This window comes from Labeo rohita, chromosome 19 (assembly GCF_022985175.1).
Source record: "Labeo rohita strain BAU-BD-2019 chromosome 19, IGBB_LRoh.1.0, whole genome shotgun sequence".
Taxonomy (NCBI): Eukaryota; Metazoa; Chordata; class Actinopteri; order Cypriniformes; family Cyprinidae; genus Labeo; species Labeo rohita.
The window spans coordinates 27,819,810-27,842,098 of record NC_066887.1 but is presented as its reverse complement, the minus strand read 5'-3'; the positions used below and the strand labels follow the sequence as shown (position 1 = coordinate 27,842,098).

Below are 22,289 nucleotides of genomic sequence, written 5' to 3'. Positions count from 1 at the left end.
ACTTCAGGAAAACAACAAAGGTGTGCCATGTACCACCAAACAAAACTGCCAGATAAACCTCGCTAAAGACAAGACAGCCCAATATCCGTGATTGTCCATCTCAACCTTAACATCAACACTCCTGATCTCAGAGACTGGTAGCTCTCTAAACACTTAATGTCAAAAACAGAACCTCTACTTTAAAGCGACAATCTCAGACATGACCTCAGTGTTATGAGTTTGCCTGAGTGGTGTTTTCATCTAATGTTTATGAACAAGATATGTCTACAGTGTCTGTATCTCAGTGGCAAATTGACATCTGAATCTGAATAATATTTGTCTTTAATTATCATCCACAACATGAAATATTTAATATTTAAATAAAAATAAATATTTTAAACAATGTTGTATAGTATTAAATAAATAATAATAAAAATAATATATATATATATATATATATATATATATATAAATTATATAATTTATAAAATTATATTAAATATAATTTTTATAAAATATATTTTAAATATTAATTGCAATATGAAATGTTAAATGTTTATTATATCACAGTATTTCTCAAATATGACTTGTTTTTAGCCCAAATCTTGCAGTCTTATTCTTTGTCTTTAAAAAAAAAGGGGTTGAGAACTGCCATGCATGTGGTTCATAGAAATGCAACTTTAAGTGTTGCATGAAAATAAGCTGACAGGTTTTAAGAATGACACAGAAATCCCTTTCCACCCGCTGACATACACTTCATTTTGTATGCTTTCTCAGCATGTTCAGTAGCCTGATCTCCTCTATTTATTTTTCCATCCCAGCTGTGGTTTTCCTATTCAGAGTGCACCGGTGTAGCCCGATGCATCGACAGGACATTATAAAGCCGTTAAACATAAAGCCTGCATTGCTGTGGTGGAGGGCAGGGCAGGGTGTGCACACAACTTCGATCCAGAATGGTTTTTGGCTGGACATGGAGACGCTTTTAATCTGGATTATAAAACAGGCTTATGGGTCAACCAACCACCGTAAATAGCTAGTATTATTTCTTATATAATATACAAATTATAAACAATGTCTCTTACTAAAATATGTAGTAGAAAACCCATGAAAGAGTTACGTTATTTAAAAAATCCACATTGTTTTATACATATTTTGGACTATGGGGTGTGCCATTGTTTTAATGACGTGAAATGGTTGCACTCGGTGAGTTACTGGTGCTACCTGTCATAGGGATGCACGATATTATCAGACCAATATCGGAACAGGCATCTTCCCATTCTTTTCTTCTCTTCTTATTGCTAGGAAAGCAGTGAATGGGTGTTCTACTACATATTTCTTTACCACAGTGCAAAAGCATGTTGCACAATCAAGCACTAAATGAACGTTTGACCTTGCCAGCACTTGCCACATGTTCACCACAAGTGTTATCATCAAGCGAAATGTGAACATCTTTGCTGTATTTCATTTTACCTTGCTGGGAGTGCCATCTGCTTTCAGTGCGCTTCTCTGTGGAACCTGGTACAGGTCTTTGGATGGAGGGATCTGGTAGATGCCCTGTCCCTGTGGGCTCTGGTGGGAAGGTGGCACCTGGTACACACCCTGAGGTGTGAGCGGCCTCTGCTGGAGGCCGTGACCCTGTGGTGGGGAAGGGGATGCAGGCATCTGTCCTTCAAACATTGGTCCGATAAGCAGTTTGAGGCGGTTGCCAGGTGCGATGCCCTGACGGCCGTGAAGCGAACAGAGCCACCATCCCTCTAGGCCGCCAGTGTTCTGCTCGATAACGGTCAGGATATCGCCTTTCCGGAACGCCAGCTCTTCTGGGGATTCCGGAACGTTGTCGTATAGCGCTTTAGCCATTAGATTCTGTAAAGAATGAAGGTATAATAATTCATAATGCTGTTGCACTCATTAAGGCCAGTTTTATGAAAGAAAAACGCTCACCCTAACCGCAAGCCGGCTCAAGTATCATATGAGTTGTTCAGTATTATCACAATCATTGAGGCATGATCTAGGCATATTATATGATTGCATACAGTGATTTTTGGACTTATTCAGCGGGTTCTTGTGGGCTGCAATATAAAGCGGCTCCCTGTAATATCACAAATAGATGTCTAAAAAACATCCGCGTAACTCTACCCGTGTAGTTCGGCGACCTGCTGGGAGTTCCCTTCAAAAGAAGCCGTTTTATCCACTGAGCCTCAATAATAACTCAAACTCAAACTGAACGTCTGGCCGAGTCGATCCACATCGGACTAGGAAAATAATCATAAAATCCGCTCGACGACTCCATAGCCAAAACATATTTCTCTGAGGGGCCATGCTGGAAAACCATTTTTCTGTCAATCATTTAAAAACCACTTTGAGGAAAGGGGAAAAAAAAAAAAAAAAACAGAGCAGTGCTGGCAGAATATAGTTCGTATTGTGCCAGTCCACAGGATATTTCATATTTCATATTTTTTATCACATATTCTCATGTGAGATTTTAAGCTTTTATAAAACAATATTCCACAGGTCTAGTGTGTTTGTGTTTATATTTTAACTATTTTACATTTATACCTTTTTTTTTTAATTTACATGCACAATGCCGTTTGAAAATTTGGGATCGGTAAGATTTTTTATGTTTTTTTAAAGAAGTCTCTTCTGCTCATCAAGGCTGCATTTTTAATTTGACTTAATTAATTATTGTAAAAAATATGTTTATGTATTTAGAAATTGAAGTGTCATTTAAAATGACAAAATATTATTCAAATATACATAGGACTACATTTTTTATGTTTAAAGACGTCTTTTCTGCTCATCAAGGCTGCATTAATTTCATTAAAAAAAATACAGAAAATTAACCATTTAAATTAATTTAAAATAACAGTTCTCTATTTTAATATACTTTAAAGTGTAATTAATTCTTGGGATTCAAAGCTGAATTTTCATCAGCCATTACTCCAGTGTTTATGCTCCTTCAGAGATCATTCCCATTTATTATCAATAATCCGAAATGCTTGTACATGTTTTGGAACCGGTGATAGGATTCAGGAGTTTTTGATAAAAAAATAAAACATTTAAAAGAACAGCATTTATTCAAAATAGAAATCTTTTCTAACAATATAAATATTACCAGAATTTTTATCAATTTAACACATCCTTGCTGGAAAGAAGAAAAAAGGAATGTACTTTTTTTTACTTTTTATCAAATAAATAAATATTAAGCAGCACAACTGTTTCCAACAATGATAATAAATCAGCATATTAGAATGATTTCTGAAGGATCATGTGACACTCAAGACCAGAGTAATGATGCTGAAAATTCAGCTTTGCATCACAGTAATAAATACTATTTTAAAGTATATCAGAATAGAAAACCACTATTTTATATTGCAATAATTTTTTACAATATTGCTGTTTTTTTCTGTATTTTTAATCAAATAAATGCAGCCTTGATGAGCAGAAAAGGCTTATTTAAAAACACTAAAAATCTTACTGATCCCAAACAATTGAAAAGCAGTGTACATTCTATGTATGTATATATTCTAATAATATTTTGTAATTTTAAATATAAAACATTTCCGTTTCTAAATATATAATAAACATTTTATTTTCAAAAATTAATTAATTAATTAAAATATACAATTTTTTTTTTTTTAAATGCAGAAAATACATGCAATTTAGAGGCATTTTACTGATTAAATTACACCATGGTTTTTCATAATAATAAGAGATTAACCCTGTAAAGACTACTGTATCATATTTGATACACTAATTTCTCTAAAACAGTGTTTTTAAATATTTTAAACATTCTGTCTAAAGGTTCAATAAACAGTTTAATTAAAAAAAAAATGTATATGTCAGGCTTTATGATATGTTATATTATATTATGTTATATGATAATTATAATATGTTAATCATACAACACCACTATAAACATACAGGACAGATACTGATTACAAGTAGATTCTTAAACTTCACTTCCAGTTGCATTAGAATTCTAACAACATGCCTTTATTTGGAAATGTAAGAACTCAGTTCTAAGGTAATTTGTGATGTAATTTAGCGGTTGACCAATATGCCTTTATCTTGGCCAGCATATCAGTCTATCACTACCGCTCCCATGGGCCAAACACAAGCGGTCCTGCAAACATTATCTCCACTTTGAACAGTGTGTCTATCAGCTTTTCCTTGGGTTCTGTCTTAGCAGACTTTGTGTGCCTTCGTCTGCTTTCCCACAATGCTAAGTAAACCAGTTCCCACGTGAACCTTCCTGTTTGAGCAGCATCATTATCTGCGATTGGGCGTCTGGTCGCATGGCTATTGTCTCACATTCATGGCCTCGGTCACCCGCATTAGGGCATGACAACAACCCCCGCCGAGAGAACCATGGCGCGCTAATACAGTGAGCTTAAGAACATGACCTCTAGGGTCACCATTGTCTAATAGGTTTTGTGTTCAACTCTTTGCATTCAGCCCGTTTAGGGCTTATTTGCTCAAAAATAATACAAAAAGAATTCACTGAATGGGAAACAAGGCAGAGAATCAAACAAGGCATGAGAAAATCGAATCACTTAACCATTTTATTTCCAAGTTTGGTTGTAATGTGTTTAAACTTTAGACTGGTGCTTCATTATGCTTATTAACAGCCTTAGCAAACATCACTAGTTTTTACTCAGTACATTAATACTAAGAAAGAGCAACGTGCCAAAATAAGTGATAGCGTGAAGATAATCTCCACATAAACTCACGCAATGTGATGTCTGTAAGCAGAACTGATCTGGAAATATTCCACGCAAAGCATTCGCTATTGTATCATGACAATACATGTTTCCTCTTGTGCAAAGTTTCCGTGCAAAAAGAAGAAATTTGCTTAACTATAACTATAGTGCAACACTTTTAGAAGAAGTACTGCATTTCACAAATAGCTGACGTGCATCTTACAATGAACCCTGATCTGTAAGACAACTCTAAACCAGCCATCAGCTACCTTAGGCTTTTTATATGACCGTGGTAGAAAATATGCATCTACATCCAAAATAAATTTCAGTCTTTTATGATTTTGATAACTCAATCTGTTATCTCACCGCATGGCAATAGACTAAACAAACATTGCATCATTGCGGTATGGGTAGTGTTGATTTGATTTTTTTTTTTTTTTTCCTTAAGGTTTAAGTTTTTTAAACATTTGTTTAGTACATGCATAAACCACAGGTGTATCAGGATGTTGTGCTAATGCCAATGTTGGATGCAAAGCATCATAAAATGGTCAAATCTGTGGTCTGTTCCTGCCTCACGACACAAAAGTGTTAGACATTACCTGTCCTGATTGTCTGGGAAGCCCCAACACTTCAATGTTGAAACAACTTCCTGAAAGTGATCTGTTATTGAGCTGTAAAGCTACAAGATGCAGCGACTCTCATGAACGGTTTGGCCATCTTATAAAACTCTGGTGTTTTACATGGAAAGAACCAGATGTGTCCAGGTTTGTCCAGCAAATGGTTCTCGTTATAGTTGTCTAGAATGGTGCTAATTGGTGCAACACTTCAAATTTACAATGTTTACTACAAATTCAGGAAAGGGTTATTATAGTTAATGAAAATTAAGACCAAAATCACAAAAAGTTACTTAAATGTTGACTGAAAATAAAATAAAAATTAATCCTTAAAGTATCATAAAAAATAAAAATACAACTTAACATTTCTAATTTTTATTTAGTTTATTTGATGCACTAAACAATATAGACATTTAAAAAACAAAACAAAAAACTAATAAAATGACAGAAAATATTCAAATAAAAACATTAAAATTATTAATACAAACTATAATAGTATTTCAATGATGCAATTCTGAAAAAAAACTGAAATAAAAATGTATAAAGACAACACACATTGAAAACTAATAAACGTCAAAATTAAATAAAATTACAAAAATAGACTAATATTAAAAGTATATTAGCATTTCAATGCTATTAAAACTGATTAAGGATAAACAAATTATTTAAATTCACATTTGAAACTGAATAAAAATGAAATAATTTCAATAATACAATTTAAATAATAAATTGTATAAATACAATTAGACTTAAAAAAAAAAACAATAAAAATGACAAAAAAACACAACAAAATTACTAAAACTGGGTTAAATTAAAAACTAATAGTATTGAAATTATACTAAAATTGATTTAGGATAAAAAATATATTCACTTTTGAAACTGAACAAAACTTAAATAAAAATGTATATAGACAATATAGACATTAAAAAACTAATAAAAATGACCAAAAAACACAACAAAATTATTAAAACTGACTAAAATTAAAACTATAATAGTATTGAAATACTTAAATTGATTCAGGATACAGAAATTATTTAAATTAAATAAAAAAAAATTAAATAAAAATGTATAAAGACAATCTAGACTGATAAAAATCATAAAATTAAACATATAATAGTATTTAAATGATACTAAAATTGATTCAGAGAGAAAAAAATTAATTCACAAATAATTAATTTTATATAATTAATGTTATATCATATAATGAGCAAAATACACGTTGTAAAAAACTAATAAAAATGTTCTTGAATTCTGTCGGTATTTTACTTTTTAAAACACTGATATGTCAGTAACAGTTAAGTTTTTAATGGAATGAGGTGTGAGTGGAATTTCTTTTGGCCTAATTTTAGTGTTTTGCATCCACACCTGGAGCAATGCTTTTACGTCAGCTCTCTATTTAGACTTTTTGGAAATTCATGACTCATGCAGTCCTAAATAATTTTTGTTTTTTTTCTGTGGCGAGACAGTTTGTGCTTATATAATAAACCCTATACGTTGAGAAATACGTGCTTACCAGCACAGAACCTGAAACCGTTATGCAACAAAAATTTCTATTGTACGGAGAACCTCCCTGAAGTACTTCTTAAGTACACTCTCATTGGGTGGTTTTTGGCTTTGCCCCACTAAAATCATCAAGGCTTGTTACGTAAGTAAGTAAATGAGCACGTCAAAACACACTAGTGAAAAATTCCCCCAACAACGCTGCCAATGTCACCAAAACTCTGCAGAAATCTAAACCCTCAGGGTGTAAAAAAACAGTCTGCAAACAAAGATCATTAAATGGTCTTGGCCAATAAGCAAACCCCCCTACCTCGCGAAAAGTGCTGTGTTCCTCCAGTGAAACGGAGTGGTGTGAGAATTAAGGCCAGCTCACTTTAACGTTCCCCTGGAGGGAGGGCGGCGTGGGTAGGACTGGTGAACCAGCACCTTTTACCCTCATTTCACTCGAGTAAATATAGAAGATAATTACCATAATGACTCTAATGCAGACCTGATGACTCAACTTGGCCGTTGCGCTGAATGAATGAGAATTTGGCTCTGTCGAACGAACATGGACTGGCTAGGAACAGTTGTGTTTACTTTAGATAATTCTTGAGCTAGTTCATCTGTTTTGACACCTAATGCAGTATGTCATGCTTTGGCAGAAATGATAGTTGCATGTGAGTTTACTTGCAATTAAACTGCCTATAGCAAACAGACGATGACAACAATAGCAGCAAAACGTGATCGATAATTTCACGCCCCAAGCCAAAACACAATAGAGTGCTCAATCAATGCTCTCTGACGTACAGTAGGGTTACACATTAACAGCTAGACGCTTTAACATTTTTAATAAAATAAAGTAATTTTTCATTAGTCATATGTACCTAATATCACCCTACAGAAAAATACATTGAATTCAGCAAATATTGTGTATCTCATTAAAAACAGGTCACATTTGATTCTAAAATAAAAAATAACTAAAATAAATGTATATATACTTAATGAATATTTAACTCTATTTTTGGACCATTACAATTTATTTTGTAAAATTATGTAAGAATAATATAATTAAGAACATTTCGCTGCCAAATTTTCTTTATCATAATGCAGGGTTGTTGTTTTTTTTTCATTATTATTAATGATTTCATTACTATAATTTTGCCATGATGTATAAATATTTGTTTATGTTGGGGAAATGTATGGAAGCGCATTTCTGCCACTGAATACAATTTTTTAAAAAAGGTTATTGCATCTTTTTATCTCAAAATTCTGACTTCATTTTTCTGAATTACGTGATACAAATTCACAATTCTGAGTTTTTCCTTTGCAACTGCAATATCTTGCACTTGCAAGTTTGCAAGTTTGTATCTTGCAATTCTGACTTGTTTCTCAGACATAACCTTGCAATTGCAACTAATTTTGAGGCAAATTTATAGCTCACAATGCTGATTTAATAACTCGCAATTGCCTGTTGTAAAGTCAGAATTGTGAGATATAAACTCAATTCTGAGAAAAGAAAACCCTAACAATTGCAGGATTTAAACTTGAAATTCTGAGGAAAAAAGTAACAACTGCAAGATATAAACTCGCAATTCTGAGAAAAAACAAACAATTGCAAGATTTAAACTCGCAATTCTGAGAAAAAACAAACAATTGCAAGATATAAACTCGCAATTCTGAGAAAAAAAGTCACAATTGCAAAATAAACTTGCAGTTCTGAGGAAACAAAAACAAACAATTACAAGATTTAAACTTGCAGTTCTGAAAAAAAAAAGTCAAAATTGCGAGTTATAAATTCGCAGTTTTGGGAAAAAAAAGTAACAATTGCGAGATATAAATTCGCAATTCTGAGAAAAAAGTCACAACTGCAAGATATAAACTTGCAGTTCTGAGAAAAGTCACAATTGCGAGATTGCAAGTTTGTATCTTGCAATTCTGACTTTATTGCTCGCAATTGCGAGTTTATATTCACAATTCTGAGAAAAAAGGTCACAACTGCAAAATATGAACTCGCAGTTTTGAGAAAAAGAGTTCATAATTGAGATAAACTCACAATTTTGAGATAAAGTCACAATTACTCTTTTTTTTTTTTTTTTTTTTTTTTTTTAACCTTTTTTAGAAATGTACTTAATTGTCATGAAAATAATGTCACAACACAAAACATCTTAATACTGATCCTACATAGACTTAATTTTCAATAAGCAAAACTTAATTTCTGTTCAAAGTATTGCGAGATTCAGGTTCAACTGACAATAAACTAAAGATTTAACAATTCTATCACAAAAATATACAGAAACCTCAGCTGGACTGTGTTTAACTCAACAAATAGCATTTCCTGACAATGCAATGATCTGAAGCATATAAAACAAATGCAACAAATTAATCTGTAGTTGCAGGATGATCACAATCATGTGCATGAGAATAAAATCTGCTTCAAATCTGGTGGTTTGAATGCTGACGCTCTGGAAACTCCCACCGGGGGGCTGCTTTATAGTGATGCATCTTTTTGACTACGTTACACCGGTCGTCCCATGTTTCAGTTTGCATTTGACCGATCGATAAAAGGCTCGAAGGAGACACAAAGAAAGACTTGTCTCATTGCAGTGATGGTGTGATGTTAGTATTACTTATCCCTCCCTTTTGCCTCAGCACTGTGAATCAGTGATCGCCTACACTAAAGCTGACAGCACGGCTTACGACATCAGCGAAAAACCCCCCACCCACCAACCACCTAACAAACACACCAAACACAGCTCAGCCAACATGGCAACCTCAAAGACTCTGATCATACAGCGCAGGCTTTTCCTTTAACACCTTTAAACCACACCAGCGTTTCTGAGCAATCTGAATACATCTACAATTAGTTTTAGTGTTCAAATGCTGCAGGCATGGACAAAATAAGATTTGTGGTGGACAAAAACTGGCAACCCTTCAGCATCATTACTGAAAACAACACCCAGATTGTTGTAGGTGGGGCATAATGACATTTACGCATCAGTGCAATAAAAGTCTAATTTTACATCTTAACTGCTTATTAAAGAAACCACAGGCAGTCGTATTTGGCTTTTGATAAAAACACACAACAAAATTAATAAGTTTTGCTAAAAAAAAAACAAAAAAAACCTTCAGTCAGAAGCCTGTCTTCAGCTTGCCATCGCAAAAACAAAAAAAAAAAAAAAAGAAAAAGAAAGTAATTAAATAAATAAATAAAAATAAACATTGAATAAATTACATAAATTATTAACAATAAAACAAAACAAATGAAACTGTTAAACAAATATTTAAATAAATTAAAAGATAGTTTTATAAAATTTGTTTAAAAACTTGCTGATATATAGGGGAAATGTATATATGATAGTAATAATTTTATAAAAATAATAATATATATTATTAAAAACTATAGACATATTAAGAAAAATGACAAAAACACACAACAAATTACTAAAAAATAATTACAATTTAAAAAGGAAAATATATCTAAAAATAATTTAACCAAATATTAATAAAAGTACAATATTTCAAAAATGATAAAAACAACAAAATTAATAAAAGTTTTACTAAATAAATAAATAAATAAATAATAATAATACAATTAAAATATAATATATAAAGATTAAAAAATTATATAAAGCTGTAATTAAAAACTATAAATAAAACAGTCATATAAGAGTATCTCAATGATTAAAAAAAAATCCCTGGTTTGAAATGTTACTTAATCATTAAGTAGGGTAGCCGCTGACACTAAAAGTTGCATAATGCTGCATTTGTAAGCAGTGTTTGCTTAATGTGCAAGAACAGCGTATATTTCACACCAGCGGGCCTGGAAATACTGAAGAAGGCAGTGTAAATGGATAGAGAGGTAACCGGGTTCATTCATCCTGTGGGAGATAGTTTAAGACATAATCCCCCCCAAACCAGCTAGCAACTTGGATGTGTGATAGATTTATGATGTCACAGCAGGGGCGGCCCTTCAAGAGCGGGAAATGTCATCTCAATTTCACACTTCTTGTGAAAGTCTGTAGTGGTCCAGCACAGATAAGCAGTGCATGAGCTTGCTGTAAATTACTTTCAAAGGATTTTGGGTCAATAGGGCAAGTGTGTTTTGCTCTGACATGTGTAAATGAAGGAGAAAAACATATGTCATCAGAAACCACTGTGTGCCACAAGATGAACCCTAGAAAAACAGCACCTGTTATTTATTCAGTGAGCCCATAAAACAAACAAAAAAAAAAATCACATTTCGAAAATGCTTTAAAAGAGAAAGGTAGTTTATCATGTGTCAGTTAATAATATTTGTATATAATATTAATATTGATATATAGAAAAATTGGCCAAAGTATATCCGAAAGAAAATTTATATTTATTTATATATTTATTTATTTATTTTGTAAAAAAAAAGAAAAAAAAATCTAATCAAAATGTTTAAAGTACATTATTTTAACTACAGGAAATTTTTCAGCCATTATAAAATCAAATCAAATCAAATAACAAATGAATGACAAATCCATACAAAATATTCCAATTATGTCAACACCAAAAGCTGACAATAATGTTGGTCTTTGAATAATCGAAATGTTTAAAGTATATATTCTGACTACAGGAAATTTTCCAGCCATTTTAAAATAAAATAAAATTAAATTAAATTAAATTAAATAACAATGAATGACAAAACCATACAAATTCAACACCAAAAGTTGAGAATAATGTCAGCCTTTAAATAATCAAAATGTTTAAATATATATACTCTGACTACAGAAACATTTCCATACATTTCAAAATAAAATAAAATAAAATAAAATAATAATGAATTACAAATCCATACAATCAAAATAAAATAAAATAAAATAAAATAAAATAAAATAAAATAAAATAAAATAAAATAAAATAAAATTAAATTAAATTAAACAAAAAATAATTACATATCTATAACAAATCCATACAATCCATGCATCAAAAATAAAATAAAATAATTTTGGTAAGTAAAAAATTTGACAAAATTAACAATGAATGGCAAAAAAATTCCAATTATGTCAACAGCAGAAGCTGAGAATGAGTATTTAAATAGTGATGACTACAAGTAAAGTGAAGTCACAAAGTTCAAGGGAAACAGTCCCACACACTATCACATTAACCTTATTTGCTTCCCTTGTTTGCATCAGTCAAAGTTCCTCTTATCTGACAGTTTGCCATCTCACCTTTGACTGTAGATATAATTGCTCTAAATTGCCACAAAAGGCAAACTAACCTCCTTCATATTTCAAATGGATCGATCTAAACTAGTTTACCTTTCACCAGAGGCAAACAAACTCTTAGCTTTCTGTTAGTCTGATGATCTGAATTCTGAAGATTTGCGTGTTCATGCATTGATGCATGAACATTACCACAAAATCCAGGCTTGAAGAATAAACTATTGAATCTCGCATATCGGTCGAGTGCTAATCTGAATATTGGGGGGGAGGTGTGCTCTTTAACATCTATGCGGGTTACGGTTCTGAAAGGTTCACAGTTCTTTATTTGATGCATCTTTGCAACCCCCCCATGTCCATATATGCAGGAGGGCTCTTGGCTCCTTCAGAAACGTCTCTTTTCTTTGTCCGTGTCTTTCAAACAGGGCAGAGCTGGGCTGCGGCGCGCTGGTTGAGACCTGCTCTCTGAATAGCCCTTGTTCTTACCCTGGGGAATGTGGAATGCCTGCTGAGAAGTGTTCTTTATGCACAATACCACCCTGATGTGGCCTACACACACACACACAAACCAAACACATGCATATATAGACACACTCACACTGACTCACACAAAAGTCTTCATACTCCAATGTTCTCCAATAGATGGAAACGCAAGAACGAGAGTGGTTTTAAATCGGATAGACCTTTCAGTGAGTTCCTTTATGTTTAATAACTTTCCACACACCAAAAGATAAACCTTTCTGCTTTTCATTGAGCTTCAGTTTGCAGCTGCATTATCAATTTTGTCTCAGTGAAGGCTTAAATGTACAGAGCTATAATATAACATATGGATAGCACAGTTTAGATAAGTAGGCCTTCTATATAATTATATCTTCTGTATAATTAGGACAAATCTGATGAGAAATGTTTGAGCTCATATCGAGAACTCTCACTTTTGATTGACTATTTTGGAAAATTGTTCATAAACACTAAAAGTAATACATATGTGACCCTGGACCACAAAATAAGTAGCACGAGCACATTTGAGATGTGTAGCAATAGTCAACAATAGATTGTATGGGTCAAAATTATTATTTTTATTTTATGCCAAAAATCATTAGGATATTAAGTAAAGATGTTCCATGAATATATTTTGTAAGTTTCCTACCAAAAAATATATATTAAAACTTAATTTTTGATTAGTAATATGCATCACTAAGAACTTCACTTGGACAAATTTAAAGGCGATTTTTCTCAATATTTAGATTTTTTTTTTTTGCACCCTCAGATTCCAGATTTTCAAATAGTTGTATCTCGGCCTAATATTGTCTTATCCTAACAAACCATACATCAGTGGAAAGCGTATTTATGATGTATAAATTTATGTATAAAGGCTCAATTTAAAATTTAAAATTGACCCTTATTTCCCAAAGGGCTGAAAGCCTTAATTAAAAATTAAAACATTTAAATAAATATTTAAATCAATTAAAAAATATATTTTAAAAACTAGTTTCAAAATATACAGCAAATACATAAGACAAATATAATGCTATAGCTGTTGACTTGACCTTGTCCCATCAAATGTGTATTGTTTAAATCAGTATTTATTATAGTCAAAAAAAAAAAAAATAAAAAAAATAAAACTTGAAAAACACTCTCATTTTCATTTGGCATTTTCTGAATATAAACTCAGAATTTTGAGGTATTTTCTAATATAAGCTGAACTGTGATAGAAAAAATCGGAATTACAAGATTTTAAACAAGATTTTTCACATTTCTGAGAAGAAAAGTATAAATTGTTAGATGACTTGTGAGATATAAGCTTGCAGTTATGAAAGAAAAATGTAAATATTAAAAATAAAATACAATAAAAAACAAACAAACACATTAAACATTTAAATAAATAAAAAATATATATTTAAAAAAACTAAGATATATAGTAAGAGAAATACAAAGCTACAGCTGTTGACTTGACCTTATGACTTGAGATAAGCTTGCAACTGTGAAAGAAAAATCTAAAATGAGAGATAAAATGTTTGTAAAATACCTTTTTATTTTTTTGTATTCCATGGTGGAAGCTACTACAGACATTTGTGAGATTGCTAGGGTCATTTTCACTTGTAAATTCTTTCCAACGCAAAAACAAACCACAAAATCACCGTTTACCTTCTTTCAACCTTGTATTACCCATTTCTTTTTATTTCAGTGGGGCAACCCCCTACTTCCCTTAGACACATTGAAAACAATGTACATTTCCAAACAAAACCCTCGACTTGGATTACAGCCTGGACTGAAAAGTTAAAAAAAATCCCAGAACGTTTACTTCACCTAATCAGTTCTTTGTGCTTGTCAGGCTATTTGTGCCACAGTTACATAAGAGTGAAAAGAAAGCAGGAAAGCAGGGTACAGACGTTTCAGTGTGTCTGGGTGTTTAGAAGGAGGGGTCGGCTCTCATTTCGATGTGCTCCCGAAGGAAAAATCTATGGCGTAGCAGTCTCAAATTGTTCGCAGATCCCCTTGTCTGTTGAAAACGGGCTACATTAGCTCTGAAATCTAATAAGAGGCCGTACAGGTCTGCTTGTTTGGGGTTTATTTGTGTCTTATGTATCTTCTCACACCTGCGCACCTGCTGGAAAACATAACTGACGTCGACAGGCCTGGGTTCTGACTGACCTTTGTAATGCATGACGTCAAGATGTGGACCATGTGACTGAAAGATGAGGTCTGTTTAGTGTCTTCATTGCTCCAAAGGTGGAAAACCAGCTCTGGTGAGAACTTAATATTTAACTAACAACAGTGCTTCACCTCATGGACTGTGTTAGGGACTTCCTTGATACCCCAAAAGAACCAGTTTGGTTTTTTAAAACCAAACCGCGTTTGGTGGAAGTAAACTCTAATCAGGTGAAACTGAGGAAGTATGGCCTTAGCTGTCAGCTGTCTGTCCACTCTGTTGGATCTGACAGAGTAGTTATCAGACCGTGAACCGAGAACAGCCTGTGTGTCACTCAGAGTGATGTACGTCAGTTGTTCTGCGTCAGAAACAACAACAGCATGACCGGTTTGCCCCTGTAGCCCTGACCTTCAAATACCCTGCGGTAAAAGTCATCCACAAAGTAAACCAGCCTCTGAGGCAAAGATGCTTTAAAAGTTTCAGAAATGCCAGCAAAACAAAGGATGTCTCTGTGTCAACAGGAGATAAAAGGAAATTGGATCTGTTTTGATGTAACTTCCTCTGAAGTTAAGGGGTGAAAAAACTGCCAAGAAAAATACAGGTCATATTTCACTCCGAAATGAAAGGGAATAAATGCATAATATTTTTCATAATGACTTTACATTAACATGAAAAATATTTATATATTTATTTATTTATTTATAATACACTACCAGTCAAAAGAAAGTGTCTTCACCAAGTCTTTATTTATTTGATCCAAAGTACAGCAAAACAGTACAATTTTGAAATAATTTTAGTATTTAAAATAACCGTTTTCTATTTGAATATTTTTAAAAAATATATAATTTATTCCTGTGATTTCAAAGCTGAATTTTTAGGATCATTACTCCAGTCACATGATCCTTAAGAAATCATTCTAATATTCTGTTTTTCTGCTCCAAAAAAAAAATAATAATAATAATAAAAAATAAAAAAATAAAAAATATTATTATTATTATTATGATGTTAAAAACAGCTAAGTAGATTTTTTTTTTTCTATTATTTCTCTTCCAAAAAGAAAAAATGTATATACTGACTCCAAGCTTTTGAATCGTGTTACATTAATGTTACAAAATCGTTTTATTTCAGATGCTGATCTTTGGATCTTTCTGATCATCAAAGAATCCTGAAAAAAATTTACTCTGTGTTTTAAATATTGATGATAATAAAAATGTTTCCATAGCAAATCAGCATATTAGAATGATTTCTGAAGAATCATGTGACACTGAAGACTGGAATAACGATGCTGAAAATTTTGATTTGATCACAGGAATAAATTACATTTTAAAATATATTAAAATAGAAAACAGTTATTTTAAATAGTAAAAAATAAGTTTTTTGCTGTACTTTGGATCAAATAAATGCAAGCTTGGTGAGCAGAAGAGACTTCTTTAAAAAACATTAAAACATTACTATTCAAAAACATTTGACTGGTAGTGTATTTATATATTAATAAATATATAAATATTTATTTTTCATGTTAATGTAAAGTCATTATAAAAACATGCATTTATGCATTATGCATTTAAAATTTTTTGACTGACAGTATTAAAAATGTAAAATATCTTAATATAATATAATAAATATAATGTAATAAAATATATATATATAAATAAATATATAAAGATAATTAAAAAAATAAAATAAATAGTAGATAAATATTATTATAAATATTAAACATTAAAATATCAAAAATAAATATATTCATCAAGAATCTGTACAAAACCATATCACATTTTCCACAAAATTATTAAGCAACTGTTTTTAACACTGACAATAAGAAATGTTTTATTGAGCACCAAATCAGAATATGATTAAATGTTTTCCGAAGAATCATGTGACACTGAAGACTGGAGTAATGGATTCTAAAAAATGTAAATATGTTAAAATGGAAAATTTTTCAACTGTAATATCATTTCACATTATTACTGTATTTTTGCAAATAAATGGTTTGTTTAGCATAAGAGACTCTGAAGTACATTTGAGAGAGATCGCAATATAGGCTCACTGCCATACTGTAGAGGAGTCCAAACAGTCTGATATGCACTAACAGTATGTGTCTTGCCAAGTACTCCACATTCCCCAGATAGTGTGAAGCAGACAAAAGCATTCCATTCAGGAAGAGCCGCTCAATCCTCCTACCAAAGTAGGAAGCAAATCTTCCCAAAGGGCTAAAAGCCTCAAAGACTATGCAAATGGGGAGGGAATTGCACACAAGAGCCAAGTTTCTCCTGAATGAAAAGCTGCCCCCACGCTGTGCACACTTGGATTGGAAGTACAGATTTGGCCAAAGTTTAGGCATACTTCTGAGTGCCCCAAAATCAGCTGGGAAAACTTTTGAAAGGAACCAAAGTCACTGTCTGTTTTCTATAATGAATGTGAATGGGGTCAAAGACTGTCAAGTTATAAAATTATGAAACAAACATCATTAAAGTCATAAAAGTAGTCAATAAGACTCATGTGCTACTGTATATTCATGTTCTGAAGCCATACGATACATTTTAGCCTGTTTGTCATAAATCTAAGTTGTTATTTACTAAAAATCTTGACATTCACCATAATCAATTAATCAGTTGATCCAGTTCACAAAACTACTCTCACAAAACACAAAAATTATCTGTTCATATATTAGACTGATCCTTTTCTCAAGTTCAACTATCACATCAAAAATTTAGTAACAAAAACATACTTTCTAGGTGAACGATTCCTTTAATGCTGGATGTTAATAACAATCAAAATGCCATGTAAGTACAAGTATAAGGATATAGAGTTCATTAATACGCCTATTCATCATTCTCGAAAGATGTCTATAAAACAAACCCTGAGAAAACAGTCCCAGCAGTGTAAAGGGCAATCTATGCACAAATCAAACATGGACATGCACATAAAATCCTGGAGTGATTTTAGTTTCTGTCTCCACCAGGAACTCCCAGTATAACAGCAACCCTGTTACTCTGAACAAAATGCATGCTGTTTGCTTTAAAACATCACGTTACACAATCGCAGTGAGGCTCAAATTGGAAAAGGGGCTGGAGACTGGGCTAATGAATGGCCCCATATATCCTCAAGTGGCTCCAAGTAACTTGAGTTAAAAATGCAAAGTGTAAATCACTTCATTTATTACAAGTCTCGCTACAATAGAGCTCAAAGAGTGCTTTTGTGTCACGGTTGTAATAAATGATGTGATTTGCACTTTGCTTTGGATCATACCAGCCATCCAATAAACGAATGGTTGGTTACGCACACAAATTACTGCTGTTCAGAGCTGGAGCCAGCCGGTTGTCAAGTTAAAGAGTATTTAACTAGTGAAATAGCATTGGCTCTAAGAGGGAAGGATGCTTGAAGCCCATCCTCCATTGAATTTCATTACTTTGTCCTTGTATAATGAACATGCACATAATAATTAGGTATATAAATAAATGTACTGTATATAATGTACAGTTTGCAGTTTATACCTTTTTGTATCTATCTATCTATCTATCTATCTATCTATCTATCTATCTATCATCACAGTTCAATAAGGGAAGTTGCCCTTCCATTTCAAAAAAGTCATAGAAATCCCTTCTAGGTATGACAAACGTAAATCATACATATTTTACTTTAGTAAACAGATGAGATCCGATGTAGTTTACGGAAATAGCGCGCCTGAATGGAGAGTCACTTACTTTGTACTTCATCTTTGCGCGTCCTCCACTCTTCAGTAACTCCAGTAAGAAACAAAATCCGTGTTCAAGGCTAGAAGACGCTCTTCTTATAGCGTTTAAACGAGGCTAGACGCGTATTTTGCCCATTTTTCACTGTGTATCGCAAAAACTGAATGATAACGGTATATGTGCTGCGGGCTCGAGGGTCTGTAGTCAATCTGAGAGCTGGCGGGAGGAGCGCGTACTACTCTGAGGCGAACCTGCGCGAGGTCATTAGCATAACGCACGCTCATTGGTCAGCGGTTGCGGGGACGCGCCTCTCATGAATCGTGACGTCGCTGCAGTCAGCGGACTAGACGCTCCGGAATTCGGATAGTGAAAACGTTTTATAAGCCATAAAAGGCGGCGTCGACATTTCCTAGGAAATAACATAGAGCAGTTAGTCACGGATTATAGTATGAGCTCACTGTCCTAAATATTAAAGGAGAGCTCCACTTCCAGAACAGCAATTTACAAATAATTTACTCACCCCCTTGTCATGCACGATGTTCATGTCTGTCTTTCTTCAGTGGTAAGTTATGTTTTTTGAGGAAAACATTTCAGCATCTTTTCCCATATAATGGACTGATATGGTGCCCCGATTTTGAACTTCCAAAGTTTAAATGTGGCTTCAAACGATCCCAAATGCAGTTGAAAAGATCCCAGCCGAGGAAGAAGGGTCTTATCTAGCATAACAATTGGTTATTTTAATAAAAAATAATACAATTTATATACTTTTTTAATGCCAAAACGCTCATTGTGTCTTACTCTGCCTGGACTGTTTTTTGTTCCGGTTCATGACAGTTAGGGTATGTCGAAAAACTCCCATCTCATGTTCTCCCTCAACTTCAAAATTGTCCTATATCGCTGTTTTACCTTTTTTGTTAAGGGTTTGATCTTTTATCCATGTTCACTTTGCAAAGACTGGGTCGGTACTTCTGTAGCGATGTAGGATGATTTTGAAATGATTTTTGAAGTTGAGGGAGAAAATATGGTCAGAATTTTTCGACATACCCTGACTGTCTCGAACCAGAATACACAGAGTTCAGGGACTACAAGGCAAGATGAGCGTTTGAGACTAAAAAAGTATTTAAATTGTATTTTTTTTTTTTATGTAAATAACTGATCGTTTAGATAAGCTAGTTAAGACCCTTCTTCCTCGGCTGAGATCGTTTACAACCGCATTTGGGATCATTTGAAGCCGCATTTAAACTGCATTTTGGAAGTTCAAAATCGGGGCTCCATATCAGTCTATTATATGGGGAAAAATGCTGAAAAGTGTTCCTCAAAAAACATAATTTCTTTACGATTGAAGAAAGAAAGACATGAACATCGTGGATGACGAAGGGGTGAGTAAATTATTTGTAAATTGTTGTTCTGGAAGTGGAGTTCTCCTTTAAGTGCAAAATGGATATATTGAATGATGACTAGTCACTAGACACGCTTACACTTTGACCCGCACGTATCCTGGCTTTTGTTTTTCAGTTTGTAAACAACTTATTTGATAAACTCTTATGTGATTTATGACTAATTTTGAGACACCTGGTAAGTGATTTTATTCCAAACCCCTAGAATTAAGGTTCTCATATGGTTTACATACAGTTGCAGTCAAAAGTTTACATACACCTTGCAAAATCTGCAAAATGTTAATTATTTTACCAAAGTAAGAGGGTTCATACAAAATGCATGTTATTTTTTATTTAGTACTGACCTGAATAAGATATTATTTAAGTAAAATGAATGACCCTGTTTAAAAGTTTACATACGATTGATTCTTCATACTGTGTTGTTACCCGAATGTTCTACAGCGGTGTTTTTTGGGTTTTTTTTTTTTTTTTTTGTGAAAGTTGTTCACGAATCCCTTGTTTGTCCTGCCGTTCTGCAGAAGAATCCTTAAGCTCCCACAAATTCTTTGTTTTTTCTGCATTTTTGTGTATTTGAACCCTTTCCAACAATGATTTTGAGATCCATCTTTTCACACTGAGGACACCTGAGGGACTCATGTGCAACGATTACAGAAGTTTCAAGCACTCACTGATGCTCCAGAGGAAAACACAATGCATTAAGAGCCAGTGGTGTAAACTTTTGAACAGAATAAAGATGTGTACATTTGTCTTATTTTGCCTAAATATAATATTCTTTTCTTTCATTTAGTACTGCCCTTAAGGAGCTACAGAAGATAAAATAAGTTAAATTTACCCTGACCTTCAAATTCAAAAAGTTTTCACCCCTGGTTCTTAATGCATCATTTTACCTTCTGAAGCATGAGTGAGCGTTTCAACCGTTTGTAATATTTGTATATGAGTCCCTCAGTTGTCCTCAGTATGAAAAGATGGATCTCAAAATCACACAGTCATTGTTGGAAGGAGTTCAAATACACAGAAATGCTGAAAAAACATATAATTTGTGGGATTTTTCTAAAGAACAGCAGCCAGTTTAACTGTTCAGGACAAACAAAGGACTCATAAACAACTATCACTAAACATAAAAACACAGCTGTGGATCATTCAGGTAACAAAACAGTATTAAGAATCAAGCATATGTAAACATTTGAATGGGGTCATTATAATAAATTCAACTCTTCTTTTCTTTTGTGGACTATATGTATACAACTTTTATGTGAAATATCTTATTCGGTTCAGTACTAAATAAAAAATAACATGCATGTTCTGTGATCTCTCCTATTTTGGAAAAATAATTAACATCTTCCAGATTCTGCAAGGTGCATGTGAACATTTGACCTCAACTGTATATGAATTTCCATGACTTTTCCAGTCGTTTGTGATTGCTGGATGAGGATTGTTAAAAAGAAATTGCAAGAGCAATTTCTTGCCAATGAAAAATATCAGAGATTAACCTACCAAGAAAAAGGTATATTTATATTAGACTTCTTATGATTTTTCCATTGTTTTTATTAAGTATTAAGACTTGTATGGCTTTATATAATGTAAATGATGTCTCTTACAGAAATATGTAGTAGAAAACCTATGAAAGATTTGTGTTATTTAAAAATCTACATCATTTTAGATATATTTTGGACTATAGGGGCACCATTATTTCGATGACCTGCAATAGTTGCACTCTGTGAGCTATTGGCATTACCTGTTTCTATTTTTACTAAAGCACATCTTAGAAAATAAAATACTGATACGAAGACCACAGCTACTAAAAGAGCTTACAGGTGACGATGGATATAGACGTAGGCTATCGAGTGAAATCCGCACTAAGAAACTCCTTCAGTGGCTGCAGCGTCATGACAAGCGTCAGGATGTTTACATCCTGCCAGGATGGCAGCTAGCAGTCTCTAGCATTTGTAAGCTCTTTCAGTAGAGGCTGTACCTCCTAAAAGCCTTAAAGACATCAGACCTAGGGTGGAGAGAACAAAGATGCGATTCTTTAGGAAGTTTAATTCGTCCACAGGCATCTTCCCATTCTTTTCTCCTCTTCTTTTTGCTAGGAAAGCAGTGAAGGCTTACATCGCTTCTCTTTTTGCCCTTCGACTGAAAAACAACCAAAAGCTGCAAAATGTGGCATCATATCAGTAGGCTATTTTATTTTCAAAAATAGCAACAGTAAGTGCCAGTAGCTCACGAGTGCAACCAATTCACGTCATCGAAATAATCCCACCCCCAACCCCCCATTCAAAATATGTACAAAACAATGTGGATTTTTTTAAATAACAAGTCTTTTATAGGTTTTCTACTATATATTTCAGTAAGAGACATCAATTTATTAAGCCATACAAGTCTCTTAATACCTGGGATTTCCTTTAAACAGTGTTCAAAATTAGTTCTCTGTTATTTATTTGTTTACTTACTTATTCACTCATGTACTTTCTTTTATAAATAATAATCTTTTATAAAGGTTTCCAGGTTTTCCATGACTGTGGGAGCCCCACTGACTGATTTGAGTTATACATGGCAGTGGTGAAAAATAGCGTGATCTAAGGTCATGGA

General features: G+C 33.1%; 1 protein-coding gene and 1 long non-coding RNA gene across 2 annotated transcripts in view; one reads left to right on the top strand and one right to left on the bottom strand.

The window, feature by feature from the left end:
• Positions 1-18,535, bottom strand: part of nedd9 (neural precursor cell expressed, developmentally down-regulated 9) — a 35,684-nt gene extending 17,149 nt beyond the window's left edge. The window contains exons 1-2 of the mRNA XM_051136262.1: positions 18,316-18,535; positions 1,450-1,842 (exon numbers count right to left, since the gene is read on the bottom strand). Of these exons, the coding sequence (XP_050992219.1) occupies positions 1,450-1,842; positions 18,316-18,327 (405 nt within the window). The 5' untranslated portion in view covers positions 18,328-18,535. The remainder of the gene's footprint in view (positions 1-1,449; positions 1,843-18,315) is intronic.
• LOC127181495 (uncharacterized) overlaps positions 1-22,289 on the top strand; it is a 79,886-nt gene that overhangs the window by 22,258 nt on the left and 35,339 nt on the right. The gene's annotated exons all lie outside the window — the stretch shown is intronic.